The sequence below is a fragment of the Anastrepha ludens genome, chromosome 5 (genome assembly GCF_028408465.1).
Source record: "Anastrepha ludens isolate Willacy chromosome 5, idAnaLude1.1, whole genome shotgun sequence".
NCBI classification, from domain to species: Eukaryota; Metazoa; Arthropoda; class Insecta; order Diptera; family Tephritidae; genus Anastrepha; species Anastrepha ludens.
The window spans coordinates 74,500,527-74,520,805 of record NC_071501.1 but is presented as its reverse complement, the minus strand read 5'-3'; the positions used below and the strand labels follow the sequence as shown (position 1 = coordinate 74,520,805).

General features: G+C 37.9%; 1 protein-coding gene across 13 annotated transcripts in view; it reads left to right on the top strand.

The window, feature by feature from the left end:
* LOC128864413 (thioester-containing protein 1 allele R1) overlaps window positions 1-11,055 on the top strand; it is a 63,016-nt gene extending 51,961 nt beyond the window's left edge. For 10 of the 13 annotated variants that reach the window (XM_054104049.1, XM_054104060.1, XM_054104061.1 and 7 more), the window contains exons 8-11: window positions 7,236-7,414; window positions 7,491-8,389; window positions 9,775-10,314; window positions 10,393-11,055. In XM_054104049.1, the coding sequence (XP_053960024.1) occupies window positions 7,236-7,414; window positions 7,491-8,389; window positions 9,775-10,314; window positions 10,393-10,959 (2,185 nt within the window). In that variant the 3' untranslated portion in view covers window positions 10,960-11,055. Of the gene's footprint in view, window positions 1-493; window positions 684-4,509; window positions 4,697-7,235; window positions 7,415-7,490; window positions 8,390-9,774; window positions 10,315-10,392 lie in introns of all 13 variants that reach the window. The other 3 variants (XM_054104059.1, XM_054104057.1, XM_054104058.1) reach the window with 3 other exon arrangements.
* The last annotated feature ends 9,224 nt before the right edge of the window (window positions 11,056-20,279 follow it).

The following is a 20,279-nucleotide window of genomic DNA, read 5'->3' as shown; positions in this document are numbered from 1 at the left end:
AATTTGCAAAAAATGGCAAAAACAAATTTTGTATTACATTGTTAAAAAAATAGGCTTAATGGTTATCATGCAATTCAAACTTTCACACCTTATTCTTTTAATTTATTTAAATTAGTTTTAGTAAAAAAATTCAATTCAAGGTTTCACACTTTGCAATTTTTTGTTTTTTTTTTTAACAATATTCTTAATACTTATCTTGCAATTCAAGATTATCATTTATTTACATCAAAATACTTCAAATTCGTGTTGATTTTTTGAATCTGTACTTTTTTTTGTAAGCTTTTTGAATTTCCTCCAATTATGGAACAAACTCAAGTAGCTCATCACAAATTAAAGGAGCAGCTTTTTCATGAAGGGCTGATTTTATCATATCCTACTCTTATAATATAGTGTATTTCTATTTTTTGCTTTATTTTTTAAATTGTTGTTACAAGTATGTGCCGTGCCGTAATGAAGTCCTGTTTGTTTGTGGTCTCTCTAATTAATTTTTTAGCCATCCGCTATTATATCAGACCTTTTGCACTTGGTCAGGCTATACCAGCGCCGGCTTTTAATGGTTTTATACCTAGTACATCCCCTCCAATCTTTTATACGACTACCTCAGCAAGTCCTACAGACGCTAATATGAGTCCACAGATTCGTAAAGAGTTTGCAGAGTTGTGGATTTTCGATAACAATGAAAAGTAAATAATTTAATTTATTCAAGATAGTACTCTTCCTTTCGTGACTAAACGCACTTTTATATAATACAATACATATAATATATTATATATATACGAAAAACAATAGTTGACACAAACACACAATTAGCACATTTTTGGAGGGACTAACTTTATAAGAAATTCTTTTTTTATAAAATCCTACATAATTCCGTGATTTCATTTATTTCCAATTTGAAAGCAGAACATTTAAGCACAAAAAGCTTTTGGTATATTTCATAAATTTTTCTAAACACCCTTCATTATCGTAACATGGTTAAAAATCTTGGAGTCGCCTTAAACTATGTTACTACAAAATTTTACTATTTTCTAACATTTTGAGCTAATGCAAATATTGTATAAATGTTTGTTTAAATATGATCTTTCAATAATTTATTATTCTTCTTTTTATTGAAAATACAGTGTCGTTCAAAATACCCGCAGCGCAACAGTTTTGTTTTATAAAACAAAATTTTGTACTACAAAAAATCATACAACTTAAGGTTTCTCCTTTTGTATATTATTTTTTTTTTTTACATTAAAAAAATACTCTACTCTATACTACAACAAAAATAAAATAACTGAAAATGTTCCACTTTGCTAAAAATGTTAAATAAAATTGAAATTCCTTAAGGGCGGCCTCTTATCAGTGGCTTCAAGAAAAGGTGTTTTTTCTCAATTTTTTTTGGAGGCGAAAAAAGCGACACATAGAAATAATCTTTTGCACTTATTTGAAGGCATGATTGAAGAGTAATAAGCAATTTTTTAACATAAATAAAAAAACAAACAACGGACATATGAGGGATCTCGCACAGCTTCTCGTTGCGCGCTAGTAAAACGGCGTGTAAGATTGCGGCCGTAGTTTTCACCCGAAACACAAAAGAAAAATAATGTCTTATTCAGAAGGCATTCCCGCATATAATGGACTACTCTTGTATAAAAATATGAAAAAATGTGCACACAATTAATTATTGAAAAAAGTGCATTTTTTCGCTATTTTTTCAAAAAATGTGTTAAATAACATTAAAAAATTAATTTTTTTTTCTATTTTGTTAGTTAATTAGCTGCGCATTTTAATTATCTTTATAGAGATTACCGGTTTGAAACGATAACTTTCGTCGTTTTTTTTAAATCTTACACGCCATTTTCAAAAACATGGTATTGAGAAAAGGTGTTTCAAAGTTTTCAGAAGGTAGACGGTATACTCACACGAAGGACGGTACACAGGCCTGTAACTCCGAAATCTCTTTCACAATCATTGCGCTATACAATTTTGAGGGCATATTCTCCTATAATAGCTGTATATCTATCGATTGAAGTAAAAAAAAAAAACAATCGATTTTTTGAAGCCGACTGATAAGAGGCCCCCCTTAAACATTTTCTTTATTAAAAGAAAAAATAAACTGCAGTAAATAAATAAAATAAATATCATGCATTGCAAGATTTCAAACTTTGCAAAAAACAATTTTTATTAAAATTGCAAAACAAATATTTTATTTCATTATTAATTTTTTTTAATGCTTTTTCAAGCTTTCACACTTTATTTATTAAATTTATTTACATTTTTTTATTGAAAAAAAAAAATATACTTAATATTTATCATGCAATTCCAGGCTTCATATGGAAAAAAAATTATTTCATTATTAAATTTTTTTATTAAAAAAATAGACGCAATACTTAACACGCAATTAACGATTTTACCAAATTTTTCTTAAATTTTTTTAATTATTTTTTTCGTGCAATGCAAGGTTTCACTCTTTACCAAGCAAAATGCTTCATTTTTTTATTAAAAACAATACTCTTAATGCTCATTATGCAATTCAAGGTTTCACGCCTAACATAAAATGTTAAAAAATTCAGCAAATTTTCATCAAAGTACTTCAAATTCACATTGATTTTTTATATCTGTACTGTGTTTTTTTGTTTTTCTTCTTTCTTTTTTTGTACATCAAATGCACCTTTAAGTTATACGATTGTTGTTTTAGTATGAACTCAGTTTTATAAAAACATAAATAAATAGTCAAAACGCAGCAGTTACGCTATTATTATTTTCACAGATGGGTACCTTGTATATAGAAGCAATAAAAATGCAGTAAATATATATTTTTACTGATTACTGGAAAAAACTTGCATTACCAGTAAACTTTTACTGATTACTGAAAAAAAATTTGGAGTAAAGAATATTTTTTTACTGATTATTGGAAACAATTTCAATAAAAATATTGATGATTCAGCCTGATGCCTGGGATCCTGTTATTGCCGCTATTTCTGTGCCTGACATTAAAACATAAAATACATAATAACCCTTTTCAATGTCAGCCTGGAGATCAAGCGGACAATAACTCTTGGCAACAGGTGTTACTTTGGGCTCAGTAGGTCAGGCAATTAAGAAGAAGAGCTCTCTCTTGAAGTACCAAACTGATACTCCACAAAACGCTCATTGCCGTCCTTCTATATGAGGCAGAAGCATGGACGATGTCAACAGCAGGTGAGAAAGTTTTGGGAGCTTTCGAGAGAAAAATTCTCCGTAAAATCGTTGGTTGCCTCCACGTTTGCGAGGTGCTGTATGGGCTATATAGGAACATGGGCACAGTTAAACGTATAAAAATACAGCACCTATGCTGGTTTGTCCATGCCATCCGTAGAACGAAGACGCTCTAGCAAAGCGAACCTACGAAACGTTACCCCAAAAAGGAAAGAGAAGACTACATCTTTGTTGGAAGGGCCAAGCGCTGCAGAACCTGTCAGCGCTCGGGATTTCTAACTGGCACCAGCGAGCGCAGGACAGAAACAGCTGGCAGCCTTTTTTGATTTCGCCCAGTAATAGCAACTATTTTCAATAAAAACCAAATATTTTACGGATAGTGCAAATCAAATTACATTACCAGTATTTTTACTGGAATTTCTTAAACTGAAATTTTTTTTCCTGTTTTCAGTAAAAAAATATTTATACTGCAATTTTTCCAGTATCCATTAAAAAAAATATTTTTTTAGTAATCAGTAAAGTTTTACTGGTAATGCAAATTAAATTTCAGTGGCAGTAAAAATGAATTTTTAGTAAAAATAAACAAAATAAACTATGAAAAGAAGCTATTTTTCTTGTTGCGGTTACACTGTGCAACAAATTCAGGTTAAAAATTTAGGTCCATTCTGAGAGTGGCGGGTGAAAATAGAGGCGAAATTAGAAGACCCGTATCGCGCCGTTTTTTTATGTTAGTTCGAATTTTTTTTTTTAATCGGCCTTCGAAGTTCGAAATCGGAGCAAAATTGTTTATATGGTTTTTTGGCTATAACTCGTCAACTAATTGATATTTTTTCAATCTGTAAAAGCCAAATTATTGCTAGAGACCTGTGCAACAATTAAAATTTTTGAAAAAATTGATTTCGAAAATTTTTGTGGTACTTATGAAAAATTATACTGAAAAGCGGCATTTGACTGCAAACTTCGAAGGCCGATTAAAAAAAATTCGAACTAACGTAAAAAACGGCGCGATACGGGTCTTCTAATTTCGCCTCTATTTTCACCCGCCACTCCCAGAATGGACCTAATTTTTGCTAACCTGAATTTGTTTCACAGTGTTATTTTGACCGCTACTGTATCAAAATTTTTTCATCTCTCTGAATTTTTAAATGTTTTGGTTTTTGCAAACAATCGTTTTTAATATTTTTTTATACTTTTCCCTTTAACTAAATATTGCTTTTTGTTTTTATTCTAATTATTTTCTCCATACTGAAATCGCTAAAACTCATTTCCATATGTATATGTATGTATTCATATACATACTCATGTACACATTTTGCTAATCTGCAGGAAATAGACAAATATATTTGCAGAAGAAAGGACACAATCGATCATCGAATCGCATTACTGGTGGTCCGTTTAGGAAGCACATACAAGATTCGTTAGGCGAAGAATCATCTCATATTGAAAATCGCATTGTTAGTCTGCGTAGAAATTTCCAGGAAGTCTGGATTTCGTTCAATCAAGAACTGCCCAAGTAAAGATAGAAACCAGAGAACTTTCTCTGACAGAAATAACTTTTCAGAGAACAAATTTTACTACCAACTAATGCTTTACCGTTCGTACTCACCTGCTAATGAGCTTTGTAGTATTATGGAAGAGAGAGCTTTCAAGTTTTCCCGTTAAGTTTTTAATTTAATAAGCAGCTATTTCATATTTGTGAGAGACCAAAATAACAGTTATCTCGAATTGGCCAATTGAAAACGTTGCCCGAATTCTGAAATTGTGTCATAACAATTATTAGATGAGAAATATTTTTTCCGTTGCCGATAAAAGTTATTTCCTCCGTTGCCTGATAATGAAATGCAGTAGAAATATCTATTCCGTTGCCAATCTATATCTACTTACATATATAGAATACGCGAGGACACTTTTAGTATCGTTCATTCGATTTTCAGAAATGAGAAATCGAAATAAATGAGACAAACTGGGCCTGGTAGATTGAGTACGATGAGAAGCTAGCACTGAGGCTCCATGAAATTGTTACTTAATGGCTCAACTCAGAGTTAAGATTAAATGAGTTCGAGTAAAGTTTAAATTAGAAGTGCTATAATCCTTACCATATAAATCAGCTGTTCCAATGAACCTTATGGGCGACAATGGGTTCGATTAGTGGCATCTTTTTGGGGGCGTTTGCTAATGCCACTTTTGACAGTATGCGCAGCTCTACTAGTAGGCAGGGCGTAGACCGGGTGCTAGTGAATATGATTCGTTCGATGCTAGCCAAAGGAATCGTCACGGTGTGAGTAGACGAAGATCTGCTGGTGTCATCCGAGGTTAATAGGTGGTGTGCAGCCTCTATTGGTCTGGTGCTGGAGTCTACACACAACCATATGCGGACGATGTTGCCTGTTTGTTAACAGGCCCTTCGCTTATGAATATCTGTAGAAAAGTGCACAAAACTCTGGGTATGATTGACACGTGGAGCAGGGACAGATCTGTATGTGTCTGCAGCGAACAGCAAAGCTGTGCTCGTGGCCTTAGACAGCTCTCCACCAACTTCAAGGGTAGTTGAGTCCTGTATTGTACTAAGTCGGTAATCATAATATCCTGATGCTAATATGGAACCCGGGACACACGTGTGTATTGCAGGTAACGAGACCTCTGACTCTTTAGCTAGAATGGGCTCTGAGGACAACGTCTTTGGCCTGGAACACATTCCACCACTCTCTTCTGCAGCCACCAAAGCCACAGTTACTTCAATCTACAAGCAAGCTTGACAGGCTGAGAGAGGCTGCAGATGAACAAAATTTATGTTACCTGTTATATCCGACTGACTGTCGTAGATCCTCCTGTCATTAAAACGAAGGGACAGTAAGCACCTAGGCCTCTTTCTATAGGCGAAGCACCTCTAATTTAACATTAAGCCATCACTCCACTATTTCTTAGTTTTCTCTTTTCTTCTCGCTACTGCTCTGCTGTTAAACAGATGACTAGTAGAACAGGTAGCGCTAAGCGCCCGATCAACTGTTGTGCTCCGCTCCAAACTACGTTTCGTTATTGCTAATAGCTCAGAGCAATAGTCAAACCCAATTTACGTGCTCTCTGAAGTTGATGTAGTAGCAAGGAACATGGAGTCGACCGGAGCGTTATTTGTGAAATTATTCATGCATGCTCCAGCTACCGCTCCTGCTCTCGTTTCTGTTGATCTGCTTTTACTCCCATAGCTGCTATTTGGGTACTGTTCGTTTTTGTCCAGTTGGATGCATTTTTTGTGTGTTTTTGCGGTGCTACATGAAAAACATAACTGATAAATTATGTAGCGCAGGTTTTAGTTTGGTTGAATACAACTTAAAATTATTATTACAATATATTTTTTGTTATATAAAGTTATTAAGAAATAGCAAAAACAAACGTTAATATATAACTTTTATCGCCGAAAGAAAAATATTTCTCATCTATTATGGAGCGACGTTTTTGGGCTAAATCTTATTAATAATATTTTTCACATTAATTGAATTTTTATTATCTACGTTTTCCTTAGTTTACTTTTTTAGTTTCGTATTCGTAGAGTTGAGCTTTCACTGAACTTTGGAAACTTTCGCCAAACTTGAAAGCTCTCGCTCATAGCATGCTTTGATAGCGTAAATGACTTACTTTTATTGAACTTTTTAAGTCAATTCCTTTGCAATTTGCCGGTAATGCTATCGCTTTTAACAAATTCTTGTCACATTGGATTACCTAGAATTGTAGATGTTTGTTAAAAACCGTTATTAGAAATGTAGATTTCATAATTTGCACATAGTGTAGATATATATTTGCAATCATCAAATACACTTAAAATAACTCGCACATGCACTCATACATACATAAACCTCTGTAATTCCGCATTTAACTAATCCGCATGTGCTGAATTTGGTCAAACTAATATTTTTTGCCTTGCATGCGCTTCTTGTTTGTTGCTTGCTGTTGTTATTGCTTTTTATGTTTATGCCTTGTTTTGTGCCCTAAATTAACAAACTTATCCACAATTAATTTTTTCACATTACTAATTCGAATTTTGTTACGTTCTCCAGCACTGAAGGCGAAAGTTTCAGCTTAAACAAAAAGATCCCTGACACCATTACTTCTTGGGTCATTACCGGTTTCTCCTTGAATCCGAAAAGTGGTTTTGCTCTAACAACAAAGCCCACTAAAATACAAGTCTTTCAACCATTCTTCGTCTCGACCAATTTGCCATATTCGGTGAAGCGCGGTAAGTAACAGCTCAGTCGCACTTAATTTACAGTTATACATTTGCTTATATTGTTCCTTTACTTTTGGATTTTAAGGCGAGGTCATAGCTATTCCCGTTATTATATTCAACTACATGCCTAAGCCTTTGGACGCGGAAGTGACCATGGATAACTCAGATAAGGAGTACGACTTCACTGAGGCCACCAATGAGATTGAGGATAATCCGCTGGATGAGATTAAACGCACGAAACGTATCTCTATTCCATCCAACACCGGCAAGAGTGTATCCTTCATGATACGTCCTAAAAAAGTGGGAGAGATTACATTGAAAATAGCTGCCGTTACACCGTTAGCAGGTGATGCCATTCACCAAATGCTCAAAGTCGAACCCGAAGGTGTGACACAATACGAAAATCGTGCTGTATTCATTAATCTCAAGGACAAATCTGAACATAGCGAGAAAATAAATATTGATGTGCCAGCCGAAGCTGTGCTCGATTCTGAGTACATAGAATTCTCCGTTGTTGGCGACTTACTCGGACCAACTGTAAAAAATCTGGACAAGTTGGTGCGCATGCCCTATGGCTGTGGCGAACAAAATATGGTCAACTTCGTGCCCAACATTCTGGTCTTGCGTTATTTGGAGGCCGTCCAACAGAATGTGCCTGCAATTACAGAGAAGGCAAAGAAATTCCTCGAGATTGGTTATCAACGCGAGCTAACTTATAAGCATGATGACGGTTCATACAGCGCTTTCGGAAAATCCGACAAATTTGGCAGTACTTGGCTGACCGCATATGTGATGCGTTCATTCCATCAGGCAGCAAAATACACAGACATTGATCCTAAAATTATTGTGACGGGCTTGGATTTCTTGGCTTCAAAACAAGCGCCAAATGGTAGCTTCCCGGAATATGGAAAACTGTTCGATTCTGCGCATCAGAACGAACTGGGTCTGACGGCTTTCGTATTGTTGGCGTTCCTAGAGAATGTGGTGAGGCAAAAGAAAAAGCGTAACTGATTATTATTGTTGGACCACTGCGGACTGAAAACTACTATGTGGGGCTTTGTGCTTGACCGCTAGCCTATAACTGGGGGCTTCTAATGAATGATGAGAACTTGCTTTAGTAAACAGATAAAATATGTATATATATTATAGAATTTCTCAAAAGACTAGTTGATAGGCAAATCTATTATAATATCCTGCTGAATTTCTGACCTGAAAGAGTTGTTTATAAAACCTAACCGAAGTCGGCAAAATTTCAGAATACCTCAATTTCTGTTTCAACGTCAAGACTCGCGCCCCAAAGAGGTAGAGAAGCTCAATCAAACTATTAAATAACGATCCCGCGTCATTTCTTCATTTCCCGTTAGCCATTTCTTCATCTTAGGGTGCAAGAAAAAGTGGCAGGTAGCCAGATCGGGTGAATACGGGGAGTGCGATTACTGCGGATGAATGTACTGGTGCGTTATCGTGGTGTATTTTTTTTTCGCCAAATGCGGCCGTATATCCTCCAATAACTCACTGTAGTATTGTCCAGTGATCGTTCTTCCTTTTTCGAAAAAATCCATGAGGATGACACCGTGCGCATCCCAAAAAATCGTCGCCATGATCTTTCCGGCCGATAGATGGGACTGTCTTCGTCTTCTTTGGTACAGATTCAGCGGGAGAAATCCGTTGCTTTGATTATTGTTTAGTTTCTTGTGAGTAATGATGAATCTAGGTTTCATCAACGGTGACAACTCGACGCAAAAATTCCTTCGGACCTCGGAGACGGTTGTCGAGTCAATAAGTGAACAGTTGATTTCTTTATTGAGTATTTTTTCAGTAAAAGATGCAAGTTGCCCCAATACTAAGAAATAAATATTAATTTAAAAAAATCTTAAATTCCAATTTTTCAAACTGCTCCGAAATATCAAAATAATTAATGTAATTTCGAACGTATGTATTAGTGCATACTAGCATTGCATCACATCTTTCTTGTTCTTCTTGTCTTAAATTTGATTATTTTCAATTCACAATAGGTATTAACTCTCGATCTTCGGCACTGTTGCCATCGGAAATTCCCCTAATCCTCTTAAATTGAGTCCAGTAGTTGAAGCGGATCGTTTCTTTCTCGTGCTAACTGGCACCAGTTGGGCACACCAAATAAAGCCAAGTCCTTCTCCACCTGATCTTTCCAACGCAGAGGAGACCTTCTTCTTTTCTTATTTGTTGAATTCTGGTATAGGGTTTTTTCAAGGGAAATATCTTCGATTTTTTAATTTTTAAATTAAAATATACTTCTTGAAAAAATTTTGAGCTTGCACTATACCATTGATTTCTCTCCGACTTCTCTACTTTTTTTCATCTTCAATTCTTTCTTTTCTCTTTCTCAGGAGTACACACCAAAGTATCAATCGCAAATCGACAATGGGCTTAAATTCGTATTGGACAACGTGGATCAGACGGATGATCAATACGCGCTTTCTATTGCTGTCTTGGCTCTGCAATTGGCCAAGAACCCTACCGCCGACAAAGTTCTCACCAAACTACAAGGTCTTGCCAAACAGGACAACGATCGCAAATGGTGGTCGAAGGAAGATACGCCCAAAGAAGCAGATCCCATTTGGCGTTGGCGTCCAAGGAGCAATGACGTAGAGATCACATCTTATGTACTGCTGGCGGTGCTGGATAAAGGCGATGCCGCAAATGCTTTGCCAATTATCAAATGGCTGATCTCCCAGCGTAACAGCAATGGTGGTTTTGCTTCGACACAGGATACGGTGGTAGGATTGCAGGCGCTCATAAAGTTTGCAGAGAAGGCTGGCTATGGCAGTGGCGAAATGGATATCGATTTTGTTTCAAGCGGTGCCGAAGAGGGTAAGGGCTCTATTAAAGTGAATCCGGAAAATTCGCTTGTGATGCAAACTCACGTGGTAAGTAAATAAATGGAATACTGATTGTGGATTGCGAACTTCAAAAAAATGACACCATTTTATTTCCTATACCAACAGTTACCCAAGAGCACACGTCAAGTCGATTTCACCGCTAAGGGCAACGGCTCCGCTATGGTACAAATGTCATACCGCTATAATTTGGCGGAAAAAGACAAGAAACCTAGTTTCCAAATAAAGACAGACATCAAAAATGAGAAACTGTCAATAGCTGTTAATGTATGTGTCGAATATGTGCCGAGTGCTAACGCCGAACAAAGTGAATCCAATATGGCTGTATTGGAAGTGTCCCTACCATCCGGTTACACTGCTGATTCTGAAAGTATCGAAGCTATCGATGCGGTGGATAGTGTGAAGCGTACCGAAACAAAGAATTCCGATTCGACAGTGGTCGTGTACTTCGATAGCTTGACGGCTGGCGACATTAAGTGCGTGCCAGTCAAGGCTACCAAGACGCATGCGGTGGCCAAGCAAAAGCCCGCTGCCGTCAGCATCTATGACTACTACGATACGAATCGTCGCGCCACCGAATACTATCATGTACAGTCGTCGCTTTGTGATATTTGTGAGGGCGAAGATTGTGGCGCGAATTGCATAAAAGTAAAAGACTCCGAAAAACAGCAATAAATATATTTTAGTATGTTCAAACATGGATACTTATGCTTTATCGAATAAAATATTATAAATAAAAATAAAATAATAAATAATAAAATATAAAATATACCGAAGTTTACTTACTTTTATGTGCATGTACAGATATTGTTTTGAGACGTCAATGTAAGTATAAAACCAACAATTGAATCGCTATGGGAATTTTTTCATATGTAACCGCGTCTCTGCAGCGCTCATCCAATATTAGTCTACTAATATTCTTTTGTTTCTTATCCGAGACTTTGTGTATGTTTTCATTTGGGGTAGTTTTTAAGTGGCGGGTCCCAAACCCAGCGCACAACCAGCTATCCTGGAATGTTTCGCCTTCTCACTTTAGCTCACTCCCGAACGGGTATTCGGAAGCTACCCAGAGGATACTTGGGCTAATCCCGGGAGTTGTGCGCTGCTTGAACCTTATGCAGAAGAAACGTCCTGGTCACTCCCAAGTGAATGGCGATCAGTAACTTTCCCCACTTGCGCGGACTTCTACATATGGAACCATCCTCCAACCTTGGAAAAGACCCATGAAAGGAGAATCGACACGCACCATCTTTTCGTCGACTTCAAAACTGCATTTGATAGTAAAAAAAGGAATGTCTGCATTTGGTATCCCCACAAAACGAATACGGCTATGCAAGATGACGTTGCTCAACACCAGCAGCGCCGTCAGAATTGGAAAGGACCTCTCCGAGCCATTTGTTACCAAACGAGGTTTCAGACAGGGTGACTCGCTGTCGTGTGAATTCTTTAACCTGATGTTGGAGAGGATCGTACGAGCCGCAGAACTTAATCGCTCAGGCACAATATTTTATAAGAGCGTACAATTGTTGGCGTATGCCGATGATATCAACATCATCGTGGCTTTGTTAAACTTGGCCAAAATCGCGTAAGCGGTCATCGCGCCAATTAAGAAGAAGAAGATAATCCGCCAAGCTGATATCGCAGAAAGATTAGCTCTTTAGCATTGCGACGAATGGAGTTGTTTGTTTAGCACACTGTATCGAGCGGCAACATTATTCTTCAACGATCTTGCTTTTCGCTCACGTATAGGCACTGCTTAGTGGACCACCGATCCGGTTGCATTAAATAACGAATTGGACGAAGCGCTCGGAGTGTTTGGCGAACTGCGCACTGATTTTGATAACGACATTTTGAAGCGTTGTTGAATCACACACACCATCACACTTTACAGCTGTAGCTTAACTAATACGGCTGCCGTATATTGTCAAATTTTATTCTTTCGAGTATATCTATTACTAAAATTGGTCACATATGTGGTGCCAACGAGGATTCGGGATATTGAATTGCCCAAAAACAATACTAGCGTAGTATTCTCTTAAAAGCAGTATACAATTTGATCTTTATATTAATATATTAGTTCTCTGCTTAGAACAAATATTCTTGCAGAAAATGCGTCCGATATATGGCGATGTGGTTGAGTAACTACGAAAACCCCTACTTTTAGTCAGTTTTTTTAACACAAAAATTGTCTGTTAATTGGTTTCCAAAAGGCTTCGACAATTTACGAGCTTGTGTCATTTAAAGGAAAGAATTAGGAATGTCCTTAAATAAATAGGAATACTACATAGTACTGCATTTTGAATTCCAAAGACTCAGTGCCCGGTCCATACATCTTTGGCAATACAATCATTGAGCGTCTCAGGAGTCCATTTATTACCTCCTTGTTATTTTACGCCATAAGCCGTCATGAATGTTACATTTCTAAGTTGGTAACCACTGTAGCCGAAAACGTTTGTATGTGATTACCATTCTGTAAGACAGAGATCATGAAACACCAAATAAAATAAAATGATATTTTCTAATAACAATTACCCCTTGGCAGATAATGGCAAACCGCCGAGTGTATTTCTGTCATGGAAAAATCTTTTCATAAAAACTATATCTCATTCGGAGGCGGCACAAGAATGTAAGTACCTGCTTTCAAAAAGGATAAATCCAATAATTGCGCAAAGGAATCTCATTCCAGGCCACCAATTTGGTTTTCGTAAGTATCACTCTACCATAAAGCAAGTTAATTGTGTTTATGATTTCGCTAGACAAGCACTTGAGAAGTAGCAATACTGTACAGAGACATTTTTAGATATAACGCAAGCCTTCGATAAAATCTGGCATGAAGGCCTGCTATACAAGCTTAAGCAGGGTTTACCGCACGAATGTCATATGCTCGTAAAATCATACTTGCAAAATAGGCATTTTCTTGTTAAAGTAAAAAAACGAAACCACTAAACTTCACGCAATTAGAGCACAAGGAAGTGATACTGTCGCCAGCTTGGACTGAAACTGCGATCAATACACTGGTTAATCGGTTACAATTCAGCACTTACACTAGACAATAAGATGCTTTTCAACAAATTCATTCTGAAACCTATATGGACGTATGGAGTTCAATTATGGAGCTCAGCTGCAAAATCAAATCTAGAAATTATGCAAAGATTTCAGCCAAAGGTGCTCCGCATGTGTGCCAATGCACCATAATTTGTACGAAGCGAGATATTGCACCGTGACCTGAAAGTTACGATAGTTTTCGAAGAAATAATTGGGGCGCAACCCCAGCCAGAGATACAACAACCGACTTGCCACTCGTCCGAATAACCGAGCAAATAACCTTTCTAAGGGTGCGTGCATGTCAGAGATGCGATAAGCGATAAGAGCGTCGATAAGAGCGAAGCGTAGAAAATTAATGCATGTATTTTAATAGAAGTGTGCATGTCGGAGCAGCGCGCTAACTCACTCTTCGCTCGCTTTCATCGATAAGAGCGTAGTAATTGTAGGCTAGTAATTTCTTCGCTATTATCGATGATGGACACAGAAGATTTTATAAGATTTTATCTTTAAAACCTGCAATTTGGGATCAAAAAGATTCAAATCACCACAACAGGTTCATTTTGGATAAATTGTGGCAAAGTATTGTAGCTGACACATGAACTGGTTAATAAATCAATACCTATTTATATTGAATGTAACACTGAAAACACCACGGCTAGATGTGATGACAATGCATAAAACAATGAATATCCGATTTAGATTCACAATATTCTAAATGTTTAAAATATTTCTTTTTTTTTTTGTTATTTTCTCCAATAAAATTATTCGTACGTATGTACCTTATTGTAAGCATCAATCGCTTCTCTTGCAAGATTGGTCTGTTGTGGCAGTTTTGCCAATTATGCTGCAGTCGATCCGAAGTTTGAGACAGAATATAATCGAATGTATCGCTTGTCATTCTCATATATTCGAAAAACTTTTTTGGATCCTGTCTCAAACTATTATAGAGATGGTGAAATTCTCCGAGTTCTAGTCTTGCTTGGTTTATAGGATGCGCCGAAAACTGGCGTTTTTCCCTTACAGTATTATGTAGATGATAATATGCAGCAGTAGGCGTCAACAACAACATATTTTCTTCCTCTGAATCACTCATTATTATAAATATTATAGCTCTTCACTCTTCAAAACTTAAATTGCAAATGCAACTAACGCTCTTATCGCAGCTCTGTTTTATACACCACACAAAACTAAAGCTCGACGCTATGCTTTTGTCGCTGCTCTTATCGACGCTCTTATCGCTTATCGCATCTCGGACATGCACGCACCGTAAGGTTAATCTCTTCGAGATTAAAAAAATGTCAGCCTAACGATTTAATGCAAAGGCTTAAAACGAAAAATACGTAGATACAAAAGTTATAAAATTGTAGAATATATACATATGTTATGTGATATTCATTAATAAGTAACGAATTCCACTGGGAGTTCTTACTCCAAGCTATTCCTTTTTAAATTGCAGGTAAAAATGGTACTTATTGTTATTGTTATGACAGATTGTATGAAATATATGGAGATCTAAAAAAGAAAAACAAAACTTGTGCACGAGATCGGCCAAGCGTCCAACAGTGGATATGGAGCCAAATATAATATAGTACATAATATATATGTAAAAGGTGATATATTTGGGGGTATCTGATTTTAAATTGAAATAAAACAACAAAAATTCAAATTGATTTGTGTACAAATATTATTGGCATTTATATTTTAAAGATAATCCCTTTCTAATGTTGGCCGTAACTACGTCGTAATTCAGCCATTAGCAAAAACCATTTTAAATGACTTGCTGGAGGACTTCGGTCGGTATCGCGTGAATAACTTTAGTAATGTTGGCTTCCAGTGCCTCAATCGAAACTGGTTTATCCACAAAGCATTTACGCTTTACATTTTTGTTTTTTTTGATTTCATTGTTCACTCCTCTCGGCAGCATAGAGCCTCGACAAGACACAGCCTTGCGTTAGTTTCGTTAATCTATTTTGATTTCTGACAGGGTAGGTGATTAGCCTAGTTCTAAATAGTCGGAATGCCCACCTGTCGTTGCTTAGGAACAACGCCTTCTTGCTGCTTGGAGCGCCATTTGTGTTTCACATTTTTCTGCCACAAGGATCGCACAGATGGTTGAGAACTTCGCTAAATTTGGTCTGTCTGCGCTATTACCGCGGTTGCCCGCTTTCCTTTGCTGGCGCCACTGATGCAATGTGTAACTGTGTGTTTTTCTTTGTTTTTTTAGCAGCCACAATGCAAATAATGCGCTGACTATTGTGCGGGAGTAAAGATGGAAAGGATAAGTTTATGGGGTTGAGGAATGAGATGTTTTTTCTTTTTAGAACCAGGGAAAGTAAGTAAATTTGGGAAAGTGACCAAGAAGACCGTAGACTTTACATACCCCCTCAAATACAATTCCAAATTGATGATATTACACGATCTTCGTGGCCAATCCACTGCTCCGAGACGAGAGATAGATGGCTCACCCAACAAATGTGTATGTTGAAATCAAATATTGTGGAGATCACAGACTTCAATTTCCGGCATCAAAAAGTCGTTTATCATGGCGCGACAATGTTCTCCATTCACTATTACATTGGCACCAGCCTCGTCTTTGAAAAAATATGGGCCGATGATTCCTCCAACCCATAAACCGCACCAAACGGTTGTTTTCAATGGATGCAATGGCTGTTCTTGAATGGCTTCGGGTTGCTCTTCAGCCCAATATGGCAATTTGCTTATTGACGTAGCCATTAAAGCAAAAATGAGCCTCGGCATTGAACACCATAAGTTGGCCTAAGCGCGCGATGCACACTTTTCACCGAGAGTCGATTTCCGTAATACAATTGCACGATTTGTAAAAGTTGTTGAGGCGTTAATCTTTCCACGACGAAATGCCAATGAATAATGAAAAAAATTATGTATTTAGTTTGACAGCAATCACGTGTAATCTCTATTGGAATCCCTATTGGAAAAAGTACCTTCAATCTGATCGCCCTTCATGTATAGTGTATAAAATATTGCTGGTATAAAATTACCACCGTATTTCTTATATGTATGTAATCTTTAACTACTGAAACAAACCCCCGGATAAACATATTTTACCAGAAGAGGAAATAAAACTCAATAAAATGGAACAAATATTAATATATACTGAGGTGGGCTCGAAGGCAGGGTACATTGTACGGCATTTATCAGCCTCGACCACTTAAAACAAAATTAGTTAGATTTTATACGCCACTTGTGCAAAATGATAAGCCTTATTTTATTTTTTATACATCTCCCTAATTTACGCATTTTTATGATCGTTGGAAGTGCGTCAAATTTCAGAATGATTTAAAAGTATTAAAAATTAGGAAAAGAAATGTGGAATAACAGAAAGTGATCGAGAAATTAGGTATCAGTGCGAATAATGTGGTTCCAATGGAGCTGAATATGAAATTCAACTGAAATATTTTTCTTATTTTAGAGAAAAGTAGACATTTATAGATTTGTGGTAAGTTGAAGGCTGATAACATTTTACAAATTTAGTTCATATTTTATAAATTTCAGTATAAGTGTAATATATGCCTCAGTGGCATTGAAGAGGGCATATATATTGTGGCCATAAATATTTACGCATACATATAGAAAAATATATTGTATATCTGTGCTTACAACTTACCTTGAGAATTATCGGTATGTAATACGCAGAGGTACATCTACCTACGCAAAGAATGTTCGACATCGAAAAGCTGCAATCACAACAGACAGCCAGAAGATTCGCCACTCGACTCTCACTCCTGCTCTCGGAGAGCACTGCCGAACACACCGGCATGCGCGAGCAATGGAGCAACATTTCTCGTTCCCTACGTACCGCCGCCGAAGAAGAAATCGGATTCCGGCGAGCCCGAAAAAACAATTGGTACGACGAGGAATGTCATGCTGCCGCCGAAAGAAAAGATGCCGCCTATAGAGCCACGCTGCGATCGGGCGCAACGCGAGCCATGTGGGATCGCTACAGAGAGCTGAAAAAGGAAGAGAGACGTATTATCCGACAGAAGAAACGTGAGGCCGAAATACGTGAGTGCGAGGAGCTTGAGATGCTGGCCAATAGGAACAACGCCCGAAAATTCTACCAGAAAGTTCGGCGGCTTACAGAAGGTTTTAAGACCGGGGCGTTTTCCTGTAAGAACAAAGACGGTGATCTGGTGACTGACGTACAGAGCAATCTTAAATTATGGAGGGAACACTTCTCGAACCTGTTAAACAGTGACAGCTGCGCATGTCATAGAGAAAGTGAAGATCCCGATACCCCAATCGTTGACGACGGAATTATCGTTCCGTTACCCGACCATGACGAGGTGAGAATAGCAATATCACGGCTAAAGAACAACAAAGCCGCGGGCGCCGACGGACTGCCGGGTGAGCTATTCAAACATGGCGGCGAGGAGCTGGTAAGGTGCATGCATCAGCTCCTATGCAAAATATGGTCGGATGAAAGCATGCCTGCCGATTGGAATTTAAGTGTGCTCTGCCCAATCCATAAGAAGGGCGATCCTGCAATTTGTGCCAATTACCGCGGGATTAGTCTTCTAAATATCGCCTATAAGGTTCTAGCCAGCGTATTGTGTGAAAGGCTAAAGCCCACCGTCAACCAACTGATTGGACCTTATCAGTGTGGCTTCAGACCTGGAAAGTCTACCATCGACCAAATATTCACAATACGCCAAATCTTGGAAAAGACCCATGAAAGGAGAATCGACACACACCATCTTTTCGTCGACTTCAAAGCTGCATTCGACAGTACGGAAAGGAGTTACCTGTATGCCGCTATGTCTGAATTTGGTATCCCCGCAAAACTAATACGGCTATGTAAGATGACGTTGCTCAACACCAGCAGCGCCGTCAGAATTGGGAAGGACCTCTCCGAGCCGTTTGATACCAAACGAGGTTTCAGACAGGGTGACTCGCTGTCGTGTGACTTCTTTAACCTGATATTGGAGAGCATCGTACGAGCCGCAGAACTTAATCGCTCAGGCACAATATTTTATAAGAGCGTACAATTGTTGGCGTATGCCGATGATATTGATATCATCGGCCTTAACAACCGCGCTGTTAGTTCTGCCTTCTCCAAACTGGATAAAGAGGCAAAGCGAATGGGTCTGGTGGTGAACGAGGACAAAACGAAGTACCTCCTGTCTTCAAACAAACAGTCGGCGCACTCGCGTATCGGCACTCACGTCACTGTAGACAGTTATAATTTCGAGGTTGTAAAAGACTTCGTTTATTTAGGAACCAGCATTAACACCGATAACAATGTCAGCCTTGAAATCCAACGTAGAATCTCTCTTGCCAACAAGTGCTACTTTGGACTAAGTAGGCAACTGAGCAGTAAAGTCCTCTCTCGACGAACAAAACTAACACTCTACAAGACTCTCATCATGCCCGTCCTAACGTATGGCGCAGAAGCGTGGACGATGACAACATCCGATGAAGCGACGCTTGGAGTGTTCGAGAGAAAGATTCTGCGTAAGATTTTTGGACCTTTGCACGTTGGCAACGGCGAATATCGCAGACGATGGAACGATGAGCTGTATGAGCTTTACGGAGACATAGACATAGCGCAGCGAATAAAGATCCAGCGGCTTCGTTGGCTGGGTCATGTCGTCCGAATGGATACAAACGCTCCGGCTTTGAAAGTATTCGATGCGGTACCAGCTGGTGGTAGCAGAGGAAGAGGGCGGCCTCCTCTGCGTTGGAAAGATCAGGTGGAGAAGGACTTGGCTTCACTTGGTGTGTCCAACTGGCGCAGGTTAGCACGAGAAAGAAACGACTGGCGCGCTTTGTTAAACTCGGCCAAAATCGCGTAAGCGGTTATCGCGCCAATTAAGAAGAAGAAGAGAATACGCAGAGGTAAATATAGTAAGTGCCATTATTACCGCATAGTTAGAAATGTGACAGTCCCGCGAAGTTTATTTGAATTTTCAATATTGCTACAAGTATTTTTTGGTCTTCCGGAGCGCATCTTCACATTAACGTCGAAGCCACTGCTTTTGAATCGTTTAAAGCAATCTTTGTACCTTTTCAGGCAAATAGCGTTATTTAAAAAAAATATAAAAAAAATAATAATTGGCGCGCACACTACGGTGCTCACAATTGGTGTTAGGTGTTTGGCCGAGCTCCTCCCTTCTATTTGTGGTGTGCGTCTTGATGCTGTGCCACAAATGGAGGGACCTACAATTTCAAGCCGACTCCGAACGGCAGATATTTTTATGAGGAGCTTTTTCATGGCAGAAATACACTCGGAGGTTTGCCATTGCCTGACGAGGGGCGACCGCTATTAGAAAAATATTTTTATTAATTTTGCTTTCCCCGAGACTCGAACCAACGACGTCTCTGTGAATTCCGTGAATAGCGTTCTTTATCAAATTTTTTTTAAAAGGTAATATGGTATATGGAAAACAATCGAAACCATATTTAGTGAAATTTTTTACTTTTTTTTTAAATTTCGCTATTTTTTAAATTTTTAAGTAAATTTCTTGGATGTCATCTGTAAATACTCAGCGGCAAAGCCAGCCTGCATTGGGCCAGCACCTTTACCAGCTTCATTGCTTACTTCTACCTATATGTTTTTATACTAGAACTGTCTAGGTCACAAGTGTCAAATATGATTGACGCACGACGCCACTTGCATAAATTATAAATCTTCCAATTAATTTTGCTCCACCTTTTTGCTTCTCTATTTAAATTTGGTAACACAGATTCCAAGCTTTTGAACCATATTTCTGTATGGGCCTTATTAACGATGTAAAATATGCTTTAGTAACATATGGAGCATTCAATTTTGTCAACTTTTCTTTAAAAACATTCAATCCATCTTCTTAATGGTACACATATACATATAGAACTCGAAACCAACCAAATATTCGTACCATTTTATCTACAAGTACATTCTCATTCATTATAAATCGGTTGCTGATAAACTTAAA